The sequence below is a fragment of the Salarias fasciatus genome, chromosome 5 (genome assembly GCF_902148845.1).
Source record: "Salarias fasciatus chromosome 5, fSalaFa1.1, whole genome shotgun sequence".
Classification (NCBI taxonomy): Eukaryota; Metazoa; Chordata; class Actinopteri; order Blenniiformes; family Blenniidae; genus Salarias; species Salarias fasciatus.
In genome coordinates this window covers 18,703,372-18,725,690 of record NC_043749.1, presented here as the reverse complement: position 1 = coordinate 18,725,690, position 22,319 = coordinate 18,703,372, and the positions used below count along the sequence as shown (strand labels likewise).

General features: G+C 42.2%; 1 protein-coding gene across 1 annotated transcript in view; it reads right to left on the bottom strand.

The window, feature by feature from the left end:
• Window positions 1-21,735, bottom strand: part of asic1b (acid-sensing (proton-gated) ion channel 1b) — a 166,816-nt gene extending 145,081 nt beyond the window's left edge. The window contains exons 1-2 of the mRNA XM_030092209.1: window positions 20,933-21,735; window positions 10,308-10,503 (exon numbers count right to left, since the gene is read on the bottom strand). Coding sequence (XP_029948069.1) covers window positions 10,308-10,503; window positions 20,933-21,297 — 561 coding nt within the window. The 5' untranslated portion in view covers window positions 21,298-21,735. The remainder of the gene's footprint in view (window positions 1-10,307; window positions 10,504-20,932) is intronic.
• Between the last annotated feature and the right edge of the window lie 584 nt (window positions 21,736-22,319).

Below are 22,319 nucleotides of genomic sequence, written 5' to 3'. Positions count from 1 at the left end.
GGCCACACTTACAGCATTACATAAAAACAGATTTGACAAAAAAAAAATAAATAAATAAAAATAGCCTGGAAATATTTCATATCAACAGATACATAAACAGAATTCACACAGATATGCAAATGTTGCACTAATCACTAGGGAGAGAGCAGAAGAAGCTGATCTGCTGCAGTTTAGTAAATTACAAACTGGCAGCGTTTTCTTGACAACTGCACTGCCTCCAGAGATAAAAAGAACATGAACTTTGCTTTTGGGAGGTTTAACCAACGAAGTTGCAGGTCAGCAGAAGCTGTATTGCAGAAGCTCTCAAAGATGGATATTTAATTTTGGAACTTTTACAGAGTGTAACCTGTTCATACACACACACACACATACACACACACACACGCACACCTACTTAACAGTGAATGGTGCCATAAATTAGATGGACTGCATGAATATGCTGGCTGCACCTTTTCGCGGTCGACACACAGTCAACTGGGCTGGTGTGAACTGTACACTCAGCAATCTGTAAGTGATTTCTGATGCTTTTAAATTCTCTCACCAACCCCCACTGTGGGTTGAAAAAAAAATCCATCACACGGGAGTGGTGAGATAAAGAATGTGAGCTAAAGAGACTTGACTTGAAACAGAACTGACTGAAGGTTGTCCAAGAGACCAAGGCTGGAAAAGAAAAGGAAAAACAGCGCCAGACTTACAGAAGTTACAACATTTTTATGTGTTCATGTTTTTGATCAGTTCCTTAATATCATTGATTAAAGTAAGAAGTGTGATTCGGACAGCATGCAGATGAGAGTGGATGAGAAGAAGAAAAGAGCCCCAACTGGGACAGACCGAGGCTGAATACTGAAACACTGCTGGAAGGTATGCAAGCCTGCTCTCGAATCTCCAATCCTCCACCCACTGAAACACTGAAACACTGGGCAGTCCTCTAACTCTGCACACCTTTGACTTCCAATTACAGAAGTCTTTTTTTTTTTTTTGCACTCTGAACCATGGAGCCAGCTGCTAGTGTGAACCAGTGCAGTGCCTCTCGCTCCCGGCCCCGGAGTCCTCCTGCTCTGTATATGTAAGACGTTTCTCCGCTCCAGCAAACCTGATTCAAATGACTGGGTTGTGATGAGGCGTCTGCGGCGCCTGAAAATTCACGCAACAGTGCATGACGCCGACAACAAACATACATCCAGAATCCTAAAGTGCTATATCCAGCAACAGGATGTCAGAAAATAATAAAATAAAGAGTCCTGCAGCAGAGAGCAGATGCAATACTTCCAGTGAAACAAAGGCGACAGAACAACTCTAACAAATTCTCCACAATATTTGTAATAACAAGAGAATCTACATAAAAGTGAAAGGCAGTTTTCTAAAAGTCAAAATACATTCATTTCCCTCAATTGCAAAACGCCACCATGCTCGGAGACGGGAAGAGACAAAATAGTAGAAGATTGCTGTTACTTTAGGAAGTCAGTCGATGAGTGTGTGAGTTCAAGGGCTCATCTTTGTCGTACATTCAGTGTCACTTATTTTTGTGATGCAAAGAAAATAGGCTGTTTTGAAAACGGCAGCTGCTCCGAGCGCAGTGCTCACTCAAGACTGACTTCAGTATTTGCAAAAAAAAAAGGGGGAGACGTCATTAGTTTGATTCCAAGTGGAGAATGCATCTTTCATCTTTATTCATCCTTATATGTTTAATAAGACCAGTCTGCCCATAAAACGCTTTGAAATCTCCCCATGAAAGGTAGCTGTTATGTTTTTTGGTCATAGTTAATGGACACAGAACTGCGGATCTGTGGCATTATTTGGTCAGAATCCTAACGTTGGGAACTGTATATATTATACACCATTTGTCTCTGTTAAATAGAATTAAAAGATTAAAAATAGAATCTTACACAAGATGTGACTCAACAAAGACAGGCAACACTGTCAGCGCCGGAGAAAAGGCTGTGGTGTGTGAACAGATGATAACAAGGGCAAACAGAGGTTGCCTGAGCGTTGAGTGACAAGTCTCTATTTCCATCTGCAACAAATCCAAAGCATCTTTTATTAATTCATTCGACAACTTTGTCTGACTGACTGACTTGCTGACTAACTGGGGCAGCGCTGACATGCGAGCGCAGGTGTTGCAAACACATCAAAAGCAGCTCATCGTGACACGTCCGACTGAGGAAGTCTGAGACTGACTCAGCGGAGGCGATCACAACAGGGGGGACCGATCAGGATGGGAGGAATTTGTCCTGGGTCACATGCATGACTGCTCTGAAGCCGTTTGTAGTGCGCTGAAAAAAAAAAGTTTGATTTCACGTTTCAACACGTCAGTCAATTAAAAAGTACAAATTAGACTTTAAAGAAATGATAATAAAGTATAATGGTTTGCGTTTTTCCATCACTGCTTGAAAATAACCAATGATTTATTAATGCTTACTCCTTTGAAACCCTCACTAACTAAAAAAAAAATAATAATTCAAGATGAAACTTGACAGGGTTTTTTTTTTTTTTTAAGGAAGTGGATGCACCCAAGTAAAAAGAAAAAGAAAAAAAAAAAAATGATCAAGACAATGACTGGTAGGATGAAAACACAGCATCCCAATGGGAGCAAGTCAAGTTCCAGCTGCTTTTTTCACTCCGTCTATCCCAAGATGCCGGCGCACAAGATGACAGCTGCACCCTGTCATCTGTGAAATAAAGAAACATCTCTCTGACCCGTCTGTCGCTCCCCACTCTCAAGTGTCACATTTAATAATACAGTTAGGACGGGAGCAGCATTGCGCAGCCACAGGAAACAGCACATACTCTTACTCACCATCATCAATCAGCCGCTGTAATTATCAGGATCAAGTTTAAATGGCAAAACCATTCATCACGTTTTGCAGGATTTCGCTCCTAATGAATTCAGAGGCGATAATGAAGAATAGTCAAACTAAAATATAATGTAAGGAATAACATTTAAACAGGTTTCATTCAAATATGGCTGAGTTAAAAAATAATCTCAATAATAGTAATAATTATAATAATAATGATAATTGACAGCGTGCCACCTGTCAGTCCAATGTGAATAATCAGTCCGGCTGCCTCCAGAGCTCGGAGAAAGCTGAGAGCTTTGCACACTGCATGCAGGGAGGACTGGAGCACCGAGGGTTCAGAGAGCCCTGCTTCACATTCAGCTAATGCGCTCCGCTCGCCGGTGTGCCTCAGCATCTATCAATCCCCACCTCTTTCCGCCTCCCCTCCGTTCCCACTGGCAGCCCGGCGCCGCTAACCCGGAGCCAAACGGAGGCTCCCTCCACTGGCACACTCCGCCGGTCTTAATTCAGGAGCCTTTCCACCCTCCGGTCTTTTCCATCTCTCCTCCCTCTCTGTCAGTCTAAAGCCCTCTGCAATCCTCTGATCTCAACCAAAGTGTTTATAATTGATTCTTTAAGGGATAAGTTCCCTCTGTCTTTCCCCTTTCTGCCCCTCTCGCCCCGAGAGTTTAGCTCCCCAAACCAGCTCATTATTGAAAATAATTTTAGTCAAGATTCGAGCAGTGGCAGGGGTCACATGGAATAAATTGACTCTCAGATCTCTCAGGGCTTTGAATTTGCCTTCATCCATGTTTCATACCTTTTTTTTTTTTTTTTTAACATTTTTGTGCACCTTACACCGCATAAATGGAAAGTCTTCCCTTTTGTAATGAAAATTTTGAAAATCAAACAAAGAGGTCAGGACTAATGTAAATGTCTTGTGCTGTGTTGGTAGCAGAAACACTGGGTGTTTGTTTCTACAGCTGCAGTCTCAAAGCTTAACATTTTGGTGGACATCAGGTTTGGTTATTGTGTAGAGTTCTCTTATCACTCATGCCCTAACCTGTTTGATTATTTTCTTATATTTGATGATTTCTCTAGTCTCCTTGAAAAAAATGTTTTCAGGAATTTGCTCTTTGTTGCAAACGTAAAAGTCATTTTTTAATATTAAATCAGTCATTTAATCTATTTTCTTTTAAAATCTATAACTTCCTGTGAGCTTTTGCTTCACCAAGTGTTACATTTCATACTAAATCTTGGGTTATAGGTTTAACACTAGACCCCTAAACAGAATTTTTGAAAATAATTTATTCAATATAATGAGGGGAATTAGTTAAAAAAAGTTTGAATATCAACCATACATTTTGACAATGGGAATGTGAAAAAGCAGAAGTTTTGACCATTTAAAAAAATCTGGCATTATAAATATGGATTTCTGATAAAAACTAGTTATATCCAAGGGAAATAAAATATTCCTCTTTGTCAGAGGTGATATAATAAGAAATAATCAGTCTGAAGAAAAACATGCAGATGAGAGAGGTGAAGGGTTGCTTCATGCTCCCTGGGCTGCAGCAGCAGACAGGAAAACAGGAAAACATCGTCTAAACCAGCTTCAGCTAACACAGACTGGAGGTGGTCTCAGCATACTCTTAGAGAAAACCTAACTCGACAAGTCTGATACACGCAGAGGGAGAATATGCAAACTCCACAGGTTTTCTGCACCAGAATCAAACCATGCTCTTCTGTCAGCAAGGTGAGCGTGCTCGCAACCACCTGGATTCGCCACAAACCCAAAAATGAGATTTAATGACTCGGTTGATTAAAACATCACTTTGAAATTGGCACCATATAAAATCCTGATTACTTACCTGACTCGCCAGATGGCAACAGTAAAAGACAAGAGCATGCTGATGGGAGCCAGAGGCCTCGTTAGGCTCAACAAGAGGCTGTTTTTTTCATTAGGAATTCATCCATTGCTCAGCAACAACCTAATTGATCCATGTCTTTGAGTTCTACAGTAATAGCAAATTGATTGATTTATCCTCAGGAGGGAAAGGGTTGGGAATTGTCCGGCCTAAAAGAACAGCAGAATCATCGGCTTTGTGTTGATGGATGAGGTCGGAGGTGGAACAAAGGTGAAGTGCGTCAAAAACACTTGATGAGGACTGGGAGATTAAAGCGCGTTTGAATTTCTGGCTAATACAAATGGCAGTCACCTCTTTAGACGCTCAGCCTCAACAGTAATCACATTTAAACGGCTAATATAATTAAATTAGATTACATCAGTAATTAAGCTAAGAAATCAGATGTCTTGAGCTGCCCCTAGCTCCAAGCCCAGACAGGACTGCTTTTCCACAACAGACCAGCAAATTAAATCCAGCATCAGTTAAAAAAAAAGGAATATTAGACAAAAGAGGAAAAAGAAATATATTGTATTTTTGTTCATGCACATCATACAGAAGAATAGCACCCACTAATATTTTTTAAAAGTAGAAAAAAAAATGACATTTAAGACTCCATAGAATTCTCTCCTTATGCTTTAGTTTGTGAAAAGTGATCCACACAGGCGGGTCTCTCTGAAAGGGCTTCTCTATTGATCACATCTCATTAGTGACACTTCGCTGTACCACAAAAGGTGGGCTCTGAAAGTCAATGGACAGCTGAAATGAAGCCAATAGCTCAATGGATTCATGGCAATTATGCGAGAGTCCTGAGTTATAAAAAGTGGGAGGGACGGCCATCCTTGGCAGGAAGATTAAAGACACTGATGGGGTTCACTGACAGACGTCAAGCTGTCCCAGCTGAAAAGATTAAAAAAAAAAAAAAAAACATGACTCATTCTTGTACAGACACCCTTCATCTCACAAAAATGCTCTCAAGCCACTACATCAGGTGCAATATTTATTAAAATATGATCCAGTCCAACACTTCTGCCATAAATCCAGTCTTTACAAAGACAGTTTTATTTATATATAAACAGGGAGGGTTTCATTTATCAGTATGCAATTTTTTTTAGTTGCAGCTTGCAGTGGTGATGACTATGATATAGAAGCACAAATGCAGTCCCAGCACTACACCACTGAAAAAACACTATGTCTATAATTGATGCAAGAGAGATATTGTGGACCATTTCAGATTTGCAAAAATCTACAGAATGAACAAGGCGTTGAGTGTATTTCAGAGTAGGTTTAGTATCTGGTGCAAAACAATCGGTCAACACTTGTTGAATTTGGAGCAAGTTGGTTACTCAATCACATTTTAATGCAAAAATGAACTCTAAAAAATTAGCTAGTGAAACTACGATTGTTGCAGGTTTGTCACATTCAGAGTAAAATCCCACATCATCAGATCAACTGTTCCAGTACAGAATAAGTATATAAATGCCATGTCTTAACAATAGTCAGCATTCAGCAGAAAAGGTGACGGGTAAATGTGCTGCATGAAGAGACGGTGTTGATCCAATGCCAGCTGTTGGCAGCTGTCGGCTGACTGGCGACTGATGCTGATGGATTATTGTTTTCTTTTTAAGTTCGTCAGCATTTGAACTTGAATTATACTTGTTTTTAAAAACCTGGCGTTATTCCATCTAGGTAATCTCATGTCTGACATAGAGTGGTATCTCAAGTTTGCATAAATCTGTTTTATCGACGTAAGTATGCTCACATTGCAGTGCTGAGGCAGTCCATGCATTTTACAGTTCAACTGAATAGTATTAAAGTGATGGTTTTGTGTGTTTTTTATCAAAGACATTTGCTGTATTGTGTGTAATAATCTTAAAATGTTTTAAAAGTCACATTTTTTTTTGCAAGTTCAATTAAGTTTGTGTCATGGAATTCAAATTAACAGGAGAAATTAAGCTGAGACTTGTGAGCTTTTCTCAGTTCGGAAGCAACAAGCAAAAACGCGGTGGATACTGCAGACTGAGGAAGCGAGCACGATTCAAAAGATTTTCTCTCCCACTGTGCATATTTGAGTAAAACCTGACATTTTGTTATAATATAAATAAATAAAGACGGAGTGGAGCGGCGGGGAGGAGACCTGTGGAGCTGCCACGCTCCATTGTGTGGGGCAAACAAACGGACAGCTGGAAACGGGAGATACAGCGCAGCCCTGCAGTCTTGGAGGTTAAGTGAGCACAAACGTGTGCGTCTGCCGATACCGTACTTGTGCTGCTGCCGCCGCCGTGGCAGCTGTTGTTCTGTGTCTTTGTGGCTCTCTGCAGCACTTGACCAATATGTTCAGTTTCATCCCAAGGACTTTGTTGTTACCTGGGCCTCGGTGTGTGTTTATCTGCCCTCTCCCTCTCCATCTTCCTTGTTCTTTTTTTTTTTTTTTTGTCATGTACTTCCTATCTTTCTCTTGCACTCCCTGACAACCCCCTGAGCTCAGGTTTGGAGTACTGCAAAGTTATAAGTCTACCAGCGTTTTTTTCCCCAGTGATCTGAGTCAGATGTGGGAGCCTCGAAGTATTCAAAATGGAATAACTTAGGGGATGTGACACCAACTGCACATCGACATGATGCCTGGAGCTCGCTCCGTAGGGACACAGGTAGAGCGATGGCAACTTCTGTGATTTCCCTCTCAGCCTCGGTGCATATACGACTCTCCTTCTCCATGCGTCCGTGCGACGGGACGGCTGTGGCTCAGGTTCGATTCCCCAGATGTTGAAGTTGACGCCCAGTGAGCTTGAGCGCCTTGCATGACAGCCGTCTCCACCAGTGTGCGATTGTGTGACAACAGTGTAAAGCATTTCTGGGGACAAGTGAAATCCATTCGCCATTTACCGTATATCTTTTCAGTGATAAACAAGTCCATAAACAATCCCATCTCACTTTGTATGCACTTGCTTTTTACTGGTTTCTTATTATCTCCTGCAGCTGCTCTTCAGGAGCCTCGGGCCATTTATTAATAATAATTCGGGGTAATTTTTCTGCCCTGCTGTTCTTTTATATCAGCTAAGCTAAAACACATAAGGCCGAAACTAATTAGCAGATGTCTTTCTAAGAGTAAAGATGCAGCAGGGACACACTGACTGGAATACACAAGGTCAGAGTTACACATTTGTGGTACTTTCGGGGGTAATGAAAATTAGTTTTATCTCAATGCATTTTATTTCTGGCCACTGTTCACCAACACCAGCTTTCCACAAGGATCCTGCACGTCTGATTGGATCTTGTTGGACTCAGCGCCTGAACATGAAACCAAAACCCGTCAAAGTCAATTTGTCGACGGAGGATATTAGATTGTGGTGCACTAGAGAGTCTCGCAGTCCCATCAGATGATACCTGCGCCGAGCGTTGTAGTCGCTGTGGTCAGTTTGCTTCACATCTTTAACAGAGCGATTAAACTGGACTTCTAAATGTCATACGAGGTGGAGGCCGTCTGGCCGGAGTCAGGAGGCAGCGAGCGCTGCCAACGGGGGTTGGAAACAAGCGGAGGCTGCTGACAGAGTTAACCACAGATTTTTTTTTCTCTTTTCCATGGCTGGCCGAGGTGGCAATCGTACTGTTTAAAACCTTTCTCTATAGCAATGGAGATTGTTTCCACACCATTACTGCTCTCTGCTGAGCTGTTCCATCCAGCTCCGCCACAGTGCTAATACAGTGGAGCGCTGTGAGGCGCCATCTGCCATAAGCAAACCCGGCTTCAGAAAATGTGGACATATCAGCACATTAGAGGAATCACACCACGCGGGTCATGTTGCAACCTACTGATGTACTACAAGGTTTTATGGGATTTGAAAGGGAAAAAAAAAACATTAAGAACATGAGCTGTTTTACCTTTAAGAGTGCCCTGAAGGACACGGGGTGTAAGATGAGACTGAAGGCTGAATTTACTGATCTTTAAAAGTGTGTTCTGCACGCAGTCTCATCACAGAAATGCACAGTCAACACTAACCTGTTAAAGCAGTTTGTTGACCACCAGGAGTGCATCTGCAATGTATTAACACAAAACCCAAATATTATATAACATCACAAGTTGGAGGAGATCAGTCGATCTGTGTGCTTTAATACGGTTATATTTGAAACTTTGAGAGCATACAAAACTAAGCAAACCTTTCAAAGTCTTTTTAAGTTTCAAACTGCATGTCTCTTAATTTAAAAGTGAGATTTTCTGTAAAAAGTGTTTATTAGGGTGATAAAACCTCATCAATAAAGCATTCTTCCTAATGACACTGTATTTCTGCTCCGGTATCGGCATCTGCTGGATAGTTGCACCTTCTCCTCAGACGAGGTTGTCACTTCGTGAAATGTGTAAGTTTTACTCTGACACGTATTTTTTTTCATGTTAAGGAAGTATCACATTTTTCAGCTATAAATAAATACATTTTTCTTGCTGATAATTCCACATTAGTTCATAGACTGCTGGAGCTACATTACAAGGACTTTCTTGACCTCATTCATGAGCTTTTACAGCAAAATATCAACGAGATGTCCGAAAAAGGAATCACTTCCTATCAATGGGGAAGCTATGTATGGTGTCAGCGTGGTCACTGATAATTACAAACAATGAAATACCAGCCAACTCAGCGGCTCTGTTCTGCTGTATTGTGTTACAGCCCACACATTTAATGTGTGGTTGCGAGTTAATTCTCTTATCAGTCTCATTTTCCAGCAACAGTAAGCAGCAGTTGTCAGGCGACAAGCTAAATACCCAAAGCCAAACCGCAGATGGGCAAATTTCAGGACTAAATGGTAACAAAAAAATTGCTATGTTGTAAAAAATAAAATCAAAAATGAATCAAGCTCTTGCTTTTTGCTATCTGCAAGAGGTCGTAAACTAATGGGCATATATTTACACTTCTGTCTTACAGTAAAAAATTCAGAACAATGCATCACTAATCAGATGGGATCACACAGTCTGCATCACTCATAATGCAAGTGAATCTCTCAGATTAAAAAGACGGGACAAAACAAGGTGCAGGACGAGGCAAACTGCATGTGCTTTAGACGGTTTAGTGCTTTCTGCCGTCGCTGTATCCGATGAATCGGTACACTGTACTGCAGATGGAGAGGTCACCAAGGTTTCTGGTAATAAGAGGATCTCTTAAACCATTCAATAGATGAGAAAGACAATTACAGAAAATACACCAGAGTGATAGATTTTTTTTCACCTCCATACCTCCAAGCATCACAGTGCTGACCCAAACCTCAAAAACGCCTGGTCGACCATTTAGAGACCGGGAAACCATCAAACTGAGGGCAGTGTGCAGCATGTCTGTGTGTAATGCCATGCTCAGTGGCAGTTTGCCAGCATACAGCGTCACTTACAGATCTGTGTCTCAGTCCGAGGCGGGGACACAGCAATGTGGGTGAGGGACGAAACACAGATCAATTTTTAGAGCTAATGCTATTTTTGCATCTCCTCATGATACTTTCCCAGAGAAAACTTAACCGATGATAATAGATAGAGACTACAATGAGCTATGAGCGATGGCAACGTTGACCTTGCATGACGAACTTGCTCAGATGACCCTCATCTTGGCAGGCCTCAGCTGTCCCCACAGAGCCAACTTAACCATTCACTCACCACTTTGAAGTCTTCGGCGCTGCACTCCATGCCTCTGTAGGAGCAGGCCAGCAGCATGTCCTTGATGTCGTGACCTGTCCGGTCGTAGAATTCACGCATGTTGAAAGGACGAGGCTTGTAGTTGTCAAAGTCCGCTCTGTCCTTCAGGACTTGCAGGACGTTTTCCTCCACCAAGTGTGGGTCGCGGATCTCATACCTGCAAAGCACAGTGATTTTTGAACAGTCCTTTGAAAATATGTGAAGTATTACATGATACATGGATAAAATAAGCTGCAGAGCATGTGTCCGAATAACTCACAGCTCTTTAATCTCTCTCTGTCTTTTAAAATATAGATCAAGTTTGATTAGGGATCTTTCTGTGAGGAGTCTTTGTGCTTTACTTGTGTTCTCAAGGAACTCTGGTTTTCTCCCGAAGGCCAAGAAAACCTGCATTTGAGGGTTACTGAGGCGACTGCGTATGTGTGTATGTTGTTGTCTGACTCTCTGTATTTGTCCTATGACGCACAAATTTAATGGATGGATTAGTCATAAAAATAGCTATTTTGCATCAAACCTATTATACAACACACCTCAAAATTGTTCCAGAAGCTCCAAGTTGCTTCGAGTGAACCAGGATAGCTGAATCTGCTGGGGCTCATTTTCTGAAATGTCTAATCATTTTGAATTTATTGGTAACACCGGTAAGTTGTCAAAAGTGATGACATATTGGTCTGTGCCAGATGTCAGGAATTTAAAAAATAAGCTCGCTTTTTAATACGGTAATATATTTTTAACATGATGGTGTTATAGAACAGAGCAAATAGAGAAAGGTACTTTTCTAATGAACTGTACAAAAAACCCTCCAACATTTAATTGACTTTTTGTTTTGGCAGCAAATGTGATGCAGTTGCAGCATGTGTGTGTGTGTGTGTGTGTGCGCGTGCTTTTCCCTGCAAAATGGATTTGTCAAACGAAATGTCAAAAAAACAGGCATGACTTCAAAGAGTTTCCGTAAACATACAGGTTATGTTTTCTGCACAGTTAAGCTTGTGAAGGGAAGCGAGACACAACCTTTTGCTACATCCCAGCACCGTTTTAAATACATGCTTTAAAGTTTTGGCAGGCATACAGGCATTTTTGGCAGGACAGTGAGGATTAATATGTTAAAAAAAAAAAAAAAAAAAACGAACGCAGATAGAGCGAAAAGGGCATTTTCAGCATCAAAGCAAAGGTATATGCCGTATGCGCATGATGCCAGCTCTCTGAGAAGCACACTTTGCAGGCTCACATTTTTATCCTCAAGTTTCAAAACCGGCAGTGTATAGCCAGCCACAATGGGTAGCACCGAGTAGGAGAAAATAGCTCATTATTTACAGGAAGGGAGGGTTTCTGTTCACACAATCAAGCTAATCAGTCTGCTAAATAATTAGGGTTAACTGCAGTGGCAAAGCGTTCATGTAGAAAGCATAACAATGCTCCTGATGCCGCATTCAGTCTGAGGCTCCCGCTCAAAGTGTGCAGAAGCAATCCAGTGCTAAATCAAAGACACTTAAAGTGGTTTATTTTTCTCCGCACAAACACATAAATCACGGGACTGTGTTGTCGTACACTCATACGCGACACACCGAAATGCCAGATAAATGTTGGAGAAGACATTTATGACAAACCATCAAGCTTCATCACCTGTTCAGTCATTGAGAGACACAAATTAACCTCAATTAAATGGTATGGCCCGGCGCTGGGAAAAAGAAGCCGCTGATGACCCCCGCTGAGCGATGGGCCATCGCTTGTACAAGTATCCAAATTATATAGTGCTATGATTAACCACTACTGACAGACACTTGTGAGAGTAATTTTAGGACACAAAGAATGAAGAGTAAAAGACAGCATAATGGTTTTTGAATTAACTGAGCAATAAAATGGCTGTTGCCTCCATCTCTTCCAAATTAGTCCTCCAAAGTGGCGTCTTCCTTTTTTTTTGTGTAAAGTGAGGATGTGGCAGTCATCTTATTACGGGCTTCAAATGTTTTTGTTGTTGTAAGAAATTTGGTCTTCGCATTTTATACTGGCAAGCATGAGTGAGACAAAGCTGAGGAACCGAAAATTAGAAGTGAAAACCAAAGGCGCCAAGAAAGAAGCGCAGCCTTCACCTCAGACGTTAAATTAGTGAATGACTTTGTGAACACTGACAGCCCAGTTATGTCTCATGAATATGGGCACTACTTCAAGTCGTAATTGGCGGTAAAACTTAATGGATTTTTTTTTTTTTTCCATTTTTAATTTCACAAGGTCAAGCTTTGTCTGTGCTGATGAGCAAGATTTTGCCCTGAGATGATGAGAATGAAGTAAGATGACCCATGAATAAAAAATGAAATATTCTATCTCTTTTGTGAAACGAGGCCTTAATATTCAACCGCCACTGTGATTTCGGTTCATGTTGCAACCAAATTACGAGAAACGTAATATGTTCTACTGTAGCTACTGTGTTGTTGACCTGCCACAAACTGAATGAAATGAAGCGGCTCACGAGGAGAGACAGTATGTGCTGTAATTTCAAATGAGGACTGTTTTTCTCCTCCTTGCTCATAACGGCGAAGAGAGATGTGCGATCTGTCATGCTCCATGTAGAATGGAGGCAACGGAACAATTTGGACCATTATTGCGGCCAAGAAATGAACCTCATGTCCCAGAATAATGTCCTCAAATTCAAAACTGCGATCTCAAAAATAAAAGTGAAGCAAGACAGAATCCGATGACAAGGTTTTCAAAGTATTGTGGATTAGGCTTGTATTTGGAATGGCAGCGGGCTTTTTAGACATACTGACTGCAGTATATTCTAAATGACGCTGGCCAAAGACCGCTGGATGAGCGGTGCCCAGTAGTTCTTTAGTGTGGATTCCAGTAGATGTTTGGAGTTTGCATGTTCTCTCTGCGTATACATAGGTTTTCGCCAGGTGATGCGGTTTCCTGTCACACTCAAAACATCTGAATTTGAAGGTTAATTGGTGACCCTCGATCATCTGAGCACCTTTCTTGGATGTAACCTTCCTTCATCCTTTGGAAGTTAGGACGGGCTCCAATGTGCTGCAACTCTGGGTTGAATAAAGTGATATATAAGATGGATGTTTGGATATACTGCTGTAAAATCTATATATGTATACTTCGCAAGCTAAAAGGTGGGACAGTTTCCCACAGGCCAACGGAAGAGACACAATCACCGACAAAACTCTGAGGGCCTCTGAACCTAACAAGCATGGATTTGGGTTCAGGGAGGAAGCTGTGGAAAACCCACGCCTGCACAGAGAGGATATTCATTCTTTAAACTGACAGGCTACCAGCCCAGGAATGAGCACAGGTCACCTTGCAATAAGAGCATCAGCTACTGTACAGCTGTACTGCAAATGTTCATGGTTTGGTTTGTGTTCATCTGCATGATTTGGACTTGATATTTATGATGGATCTGCAAATATGAATTGTCCATGTATGATTAATCCTTCATTGTATCTTGAACTAAGTCATGAACTAATGTTTCATATTCATGTTTTTAGAATTTTAAGTGGTGTGTGTATCACCGAATGTTGCAGCAAACTCAAGACAGACAATGCAGCTGGCCACTTTGCTGTCAAATTAAAAGGAAGAAAAATCTAAGGAAGATTGCTCTTTAAGTGCATTTTTTTTTTTTTTTACCCTGAATATGTTTATGGAAGCACATACTGTCAGATTAATGTTATGTAAATGCTCATCTGGAGGAATCATGAATGCATTAAGTGACCATGTGTTGTGAATGTGTGATCTGGCTGGATGTTGAGATTTTAATGGGAATCATTACCAAGCGAAATGCAGGTGTGTGACCTTTACTGCAAATTACCTTCATTCTTCAGGAATACACAGCACTTTAAGTATTGGATCTTGGATATTTCATTAAGTAAATTCTGAAATACTTGACTGGGTCAAGATGGGTCAAGCTCCCAATATTGATTCACATGAAACTGTATACTGTATGTATTTGGGTATCTCCAGCAGGATATATACTATATATCTTCACCAGCAGGCAACCGTCCATTTTACATTAGTAATTCTGGTTTGATGCATTGCATCCACAATATAAGCAAAAGCTATACACAGAAAATTTTCATTTCCAGTTCACCTTGATGCCAAGTTTATTTGTCTCCATTTGTAGAATTTGTTTGTAATTACTGGAACAGTTTTTCCACAATATTGAGGTTTTACTGTAGCAAGAGAGTAAATTCTGGCTGGGCCTTTGGCATAAGCATATGTCAAAGGTGTCTGGGTAATTACTCCCGCTGGCAAAAGAAGATACCAAACATTCCACATAGGAGGTTTAATTGGTCAATCATCAAAGGACACAACTGTAATTATGTGGGTATGACACAGCTGAGGCTAACATTTACCAAAGGCCGGGATGATAATATTCAGACGGAGCAGATCAGGGGGTCAAAAAAGGACATAAGGAATAATGCAAGACAGTTACTGAAAAAATGTTGCAATTTGGACAAAAAAATTACAGCTTAAAACAGCTTAAGGACTCTTGCTTGCCCACACAGTGCACTATCAGTACACTGTCACACTTTATTCTAATAAGAAGATACAGCCTTTTGTGGTATATTTTGAAGTTAATTGAATTGTATCCAAATCCTCTGTCTTATAAGCAACACAAAGCTGCCAGGAGAGCACTTTAGACGGCATACTCACATCCCAGAGTCAGGAGGCTTTAGTGGAAGCGCATACAATCACAATAATATGGGTAGATTTTTTAATATTGCCCTGCCACTGCTCCCTAAAGCAATCACTGCTAACTCACTTGGTTGGGGCGGGGAGGACTAAATTGGATTATGGGCCACAAGCACTTTAATTTTCTTGCGGGGACTAAAACGAATAGAGGAGCATCTGCGACACTTCCCCACCTCATGAGAAGAGCAAGTAAATAGCAGCAGCCATTGATCTGCCGAGTGAACTTTGACAGTGGTCACAAACTTCCTCCCCTAAAAAACAAACCAGCCCTCTATTAGGTTGGTCTTAATACTTTGGGCAGCGTGACAAAATCATGAACACATCTTGATATAACCAGGTAATTAACCAATTAGCTGTAATTGAGCTCGTACACCAACAATGACAGCATTGTTGGTGTGGTGTCCTTGAAAATGCAATCACATCTTAATGATGGTGCAGCTGTGGTATGGTTATTATGCCATTTTGGACAAGGAGGCAAATGCAAAGATAAGAGCAACCAGTACCACAAGGTGAAGTGAACCTCAGCTGATGTGTGATAAACATTCATACAAACATCTCAAAGATGCAAATACAGTTCAATAAGCTCTGTGTTTCCATAAATGATTAGTAATGTCCAATTTTTATGCCTATTATTACTACAATATGCCTCTCCGTTGGGAATCCTCTCTCGCTGGTGCATTCTGGGGCTTCAGAGGCGAATCGTTCCGCATGATGACCTGGCCTTCGCATGCCTATGTCCAGACATTTTTCACTCCAGTGGAGTCGTCACGTAGAACCCTGTGATCTTGCTGAGGCAAACGCTGCGGTCGGAGTCACCGGCCATTACGTTTTGTGGCAGTTCACATATTTCTTATGTGAATTTAAAGCATGTTTGCAAGCTCAGGAGAGGTGTTGAGATCTGTGTAAGCAGAAGATGTGCTTCTCTGACTTTCATGAGCTGATTTAACACTTCTTGACAGCCGACAGAACTTTACCAACACCTCTTCAACAATGACCTTTCTTTTTGTCAATTATATAATTGCCCATGCAACGTAGTAAAATTAAACCTAAGCAATTTACCCATGATGCTCTGCACTGCTGACTGTGACTTCATCCTGCTGTAACACGGGAAAGCTATTTGCCTTCTTGTCCTTTTTCTTTCCACATAAGGAAACCTCTCAAGTGGAATAAATTCAGGTGAATTTCAAGTAGCTTTAAACTTCATAATACTTAAGACAGCGTGGTGTCACTGTAAGCTTCATGCTGCTTTCTGCTGAAATGATGACAGACATTGCCCCGGTTGAAAGATACTTCGAGTTCTTTTTCCTAAGCTCTAAAGCACATCTGAGTTCAAGACACAAGTACATTCAGGGGAGTTAAAGCCGTGTCTTCTATTTTAAGCATAGATAATATCAGCAGATATGGTTGTAAAGGTTATTTTGGGCATTTTTTGGTCATAAATGAAGCAACAATTGCTCCATCTCGAATTCCCTTTAAGACCTGGGTGTGCTTACACCTTGGCAGATTGTTATTATGAGGCACAATTTGCCAAGCAGTACCGGTAGATAAAAAAGATTTTTCTGCAGAGAAAACGTCGACTTGTGATGAAGCTCAGGGCTCATGACAGCTGCTGTGTCACAAACTGTGACTTCGTGACAGCTCACCTCTCTGAAGTGACAGAAAGAATACATTATCCATCTTTCAAAAACACTTTGACCAATCTTATAATTTATAACATAAGTAAAATGCTGCTACATGCACAAATCTGCACAACTGAATAAGGATGTGAGCGTGAGACCATGAAGCTGTTAGATCCTGCTGTTATTCATTAAACTCTGACCAAAGGACTCCTGCAGACAGATCGAGCCAGCAAAACATTTCAACATAGTGTAAGATTTCCTGTGGATTACAAGCAGCAAACAGAGTCTACACAGGTACTTCATCCATTCATTCTCCCTCCCACAGTCCACATGGGGTAGCAGTGGCAGTATGGAGACCAAAGAAGCCCAGACATCCATATAATCTCTCCAGCAGATCCTGGGCTGACCCTGGAGCCTCCTCCCAGTCGGACAAGACTGGCAGAGCACTAATGGGAGGCGACCGGGGGCATCCTAATCAGATGCCCGGACCAGCTCAAGTGGCTCCTCTCGATGTGGAGGAGTGACGCCTCTCCTGTCAGGCTCTCCTGGATGTCTGAGCTCCTCACTCCATCACAAAGAATGGGGCTTGGCCGCCTGCGGGGAAAACTCATTCAGCAGCTTGCGTCTGTGATCTCATTCTCTTGGCCGTGACCCAAAGTTCATAACACAGGTGAGTGTGGGCATGTCCACCGACCAGTAAACACAGAGCGCTCTGCTTCACAGCTCAGCTTTTCAGCTAAAATAACCACAGATACAACAAACCGTTGACCTATTTCATTATTTTATTTGATCAATAGAGAAATCCCTTTCTGCCGCTTCACAATGGCACACTGAAGCACCTGTCTACACACCTCATTTGAAGACCAACACGCCCATGGGCACAGAGACAGGTGGGTGAACATTTGTTATTGAAACAGCATGGGCCTTGGACAAAAGCAGAACTGAGCGGGTCTGAAAAAGTAGAGCACTTGCAATGCACTTGCTGCTGCTTTGTGCTAGGATAAAGCCCTTTTGCTTGTCTTTTACTATTTTAAATCCAAGCTAACAGCAGGTGCGGCGTTGTGAAGAAGCTTGCCAATAAATTACAGTCCGCCCAATGTTTCATTCAACAACCGACTTTTCATCTGCAAGTCAGATTCGAGATCAGTCCATTTTCTTTCCTTTCAATTCGTTCCATCGTTCTTGTACCTCTCCGAGACTGTCGAAAGACATTACTTCATGAAACTGGCCTTGCCGTCTTCAGTCAGCGAAAGCTAAAAGGACAGTCCCCCCACGGCCGAAGTGAGAAGGAGCGGCACAAGACAGGGAGGGGGATGAGAGTGTGAATCAGCGGGACAACTCTGTAGCTTAACAAACAGCACTAATTACACAGGGATAAAGACTTGTTCATCACACAGCTTATGAGACACAAGTTAATTGCCTCTGCTTGTAGTCCCCTCCTTCCATCTACAGTCAGACCAAACCAAAGTCATGCCTTTCATTTTAGGCTCTACCGTGCCCTGATTTTTCTCAGGTGCATACTGCTTTTTCCATGACGTCTTCTTGAATCTGCGCCGATAAATCAAAAATGTTGAAGCCTGTGTTGCTGTTTTAATGATACGCTATTACAGCTGACACTACAAATACAGGAACAAATCCATGTGGGACGGAGACGCACGGAGTGAATTCTGCGCTCAAACTACAGCTCAAAGCAATGAAATGTCTAGTTTTCCTGTGAGATTATCACCTGAAATATAGGCGCATATAAAAGGGTCACAGACAAATGATATTCGGCATGAAAATAGGGGAATTGGATTTATGTCATTCCAACATGTGCAGCATGCACAGATGTATTCTCTGCCTTGAGCGGCAGAGCCGTTTGGATCAATATGCTAAAAATAGACTGAATAATGTGTTCAAGATGGTCTTTAGATGTGTTTATATGTAGTGCATCTTTCATTTTGCATCAGTGCAGCAGGCCCTGATGCAGAGATGACGACTGTCAACACAGGCTGGAGTACTTTTATCCTCCGTGCTCTGGTAATTATGATCAGAATAGGCTGGGTGGCACAGAAATAAGAAGTGGAGAAATTTAAAGCCAAAAGTTTCAGCATGAAACAGTGCAGCTTGTCACGGCTGCCAAAAGACTGAGTGATCAAAGCACAGCAGAAAGCAACAAGTGCAAAGGGAGGGAATGGCAGTTGTGAATCACACACGTCTTTTTACACTGTGTCAGCATGGGATTTAAAAACCTACTCTTTTGCTTATCCAATATTTATATATTTGCATTCCATGAATTTTAAAATGATGAGGCAGGAGATCGTACTGGCAGTACTTTCTACACCATTAACCATCTGAAAACAGCTCATCTTTTATCAGTTACCTGGGGGATTCGAGTGATCTCTGATAAAAACGTGTTTCCTCACACTCCTTTTTTTCAATCAGACACTGAATCAACACATTTCTAGAGATTTATGTTATTTCAAGTTGTCACATAGGGCTTCATGCGCCGAGTGAGTTGTGTGCAGTGTGGATGTCAGCAGACAAGCTCTGCTCTGTAATGTTACTGCATTATTTAAACAAACAACACTTGCCTGCTCACAGTCTGATCTGTTCTTTTCTTCTTCTTTTTTTTTTTTTTTTGTCTCGTTTACCTCAGGGGTTAAGGACAGCTGAAGTTCACCTTCCCTGAGAGACTTAAAAAGGTTTTGCATGCTTTTGTCATGTTGTTTGCACGTCACCCAGAGGAATACCAGTAACAATCAGTAAAGACAGGTCTTAAAACACTGCTTTGCACTTCCGTGCGACAGATAAGATTCCACCTGAGACGATCAGGGAAATGTAATAAAGCCTAGCATGTGTTCCAGTCAGCTACAGGAATCAACACCAAAAATTTCAAGTTAGTCTAGTGTTTTCCACTTGTAGCCTCACACTCCGCAGCTGCTGTGCATCACATGCATCAATATCTTTCCCCCATGGAGCATTGTCACTTAATCCATGCTTTAAGGAATTAGGGGTTATCACTGAGTTTTAGCAGACTAAAGAACGGCTCATTTTGGTGATAACTCCTGTAAAATGTAACCACAGCACCAAATGCACCATGGTGGCCAAACGTTCCAGGCAGTTTACGCTTATCTCACATAGTGCAGATTGTGCAGTGGACACAATCAAATCCTAAATCAACAAATACTAAATACACACAGATGGGTTTCCCTGAGGCGAAACCTCATGGTTTGAGGAGCCAGAGTGTGTCTGGTTGGAATTTTTTTTTTGTTTGTTTCTGTTTTTTCAGAGAAAAAAGCGAATGCTCCAAGGTGAGGTGAGGTGAGGTGCTTGTTGAATGGCAGGTAATCAAAAAGATGTAGGCTATAAAAACAGCAACAGGTGAATACAGATGATATGCAACAAAAAGTCCTGTACACACACACTTGGGGTTTTCATACCTTACGGGAAACATCGCAGCCGCTCATATTTATCATGTTTAGTGCTTGTATCTCTAAGTATGGGAGAATGCCTCCCAGCCCCCAGAGCTTAAAGAGAAAGTCCCCAGAGCCCACAGTGCCAGACTCCCCCGTTTTGTTTATATCATGGGAAATTAGTAACAGCTGTCGAGATCCACTGGCGATGAAAAGAAAAACTCTTCTTGTGCTCATCAGACGCTTTTAATTTGAACTATCTTGCAAATCCTCATGCATTATGTAGTTCCCCGCTGTTGTTACGAGGATAGTATATGATTGATGGTTTTCTCCGAATTTGATTGATCTGCATTATACAGACATAAGTTCCTATGATGCACATGTAGTCTTCATAGTTGTGGTCTCCATTAATTTTGTTTTATCATGAATTCTTCCTATATTTAATGAAAAAAAAAATCCTGCTAGGAAAAGTTGCCCTCTTGACCCCAATATTTCATATGCTGCTCTCTGGTGCTGTCACATTTTAATAGCCACTGCTTTAGACTCAACTGTGAGTTTAGAGTTGGAGAGATTAGCTTTGTCCCCACAAGGACAACCATTTTCTGATAGCGGGTAAAGCGATTTCAACCTCAACGACAGACATAAATGTAAACACACACACAACAAACATCGGTCTCCATACCTTGGCAGACTGCATTGACTTAAAATTCTTCAACTTTCACCTTACTCTAAACTCATCTGGAGTGATGATTGTCTAACATGAATCAATCCAAACTATTGTCTAACTTTAAAACATGGAAATGTGTTTATGGTGATGTTTGTCTTCACTGTGAAACGATGGACTAGTTTGAAAACAGCAGTCAAACACACACATACACACCTGCCGTTGAGCAAGGCGAGCAGCTCCCCTGCGTGGTACAGGTCGTTGCGCGTCACGCGGCTGAAGCGGAAGGAGTTGAGGTTGCAGAAGGTGATGGAGGGGAAGGTGATCATCGTGGCGGCCACCTCGTCCAGCTTGGTAACGTGGGGGTACTCGAAGTAGAACTGCACGCGGTCCACGCACACCATCACCAGGACGCCCACGGAAGCCATGAAAAACAGAATCCACAGGCTCCGCTTGATGCACATCCGCTCGTAGGTGAACATGTGCGAGATGCCGTGCAGCGTGGACCTGGTGGCGAAAACTTCAATGGGAGCGGGCTGCTTGTAGTCCACCATGTCCTCCGAGTCCGCTTTCAGATCCATTATGTCCCCGGGATACGAGTTTTTGGCTGAATGACGGCTGTGAGGACGCCACGGGAGCAAGCCGGCTTCTTATAAATAAGTAGATGCTTTATTAATAAGGAGGCGGTTAGTGGCTGCAAGTTCACGCCCTTCGACGCATGTATTTCTCATGCAGTCCGTGTGAGATGTTGCGTCACTGGCAGCCGGCAAAAACAGCGCGACATCCACAGCATCTCCTCCAAAACACCCCGCAAATATCCGAGTCCTTGCGTGGAGAGAAAAGTGCAGGCGAGGGTAAGTGTGCTGGCTCCGTTAGGGTCACAGTTCCATAATAATAATAAGAATAAAGAAGCCAGTGTGGAGCGCGCATGGATGGATGGATGGATAGAGATGGATGGATGGATGCCAGAACTGGTCTTTTCTCCTCACACACTTCTTCTGATATGAAACCACGGACACGTAATGATCTACACTGCAAAAAACAGATCACGGTTTTAAAAAAAGAAAAAAAAAACAGGGAGAAAACAAACCTCTGCGAGGAAGAGCTGAGAATCAAAGCAGCGGTACACTGTGCGTGCGTGCGTGTGTGTGTGTGTGTGTGTCTGAGGGAAGGCAGAGAGTGGACTGGCTACATGGCTTTTCCCCGGATCTTCATAAGCAATCCCAACACGTGTGGAATAATAAACAGCCGCTGATTTGTCTGTTAAACGCGGTCGTCGCCGGGCTGCCGTGGGTTTTCCACAGTGAGGAGGAACAGCTGCATCACAGAGGAGCCGGATCCGTCTGCTCGCTGCCTCCGTGCGCCTCTGCTCGCTCGCTCGCATCCATCCCCTCCTCCGAACTGCCGAACAACAATGCAGGGGAAATTACTCCGGTTAGATTTGGATTCCCGCTGGTGGATCCTTGATAAAAGACTCCTCCGAGAGGGGTGGGGAAAGTATTTACCTGGGCCAAAAAAAAAAAAAAAGAGAAGAAGCAATTCCCGTCTGAGATGTGGACTGTATAAATTCAGGGAGAAACCACCTCACAGGCGGCAGCGAGTG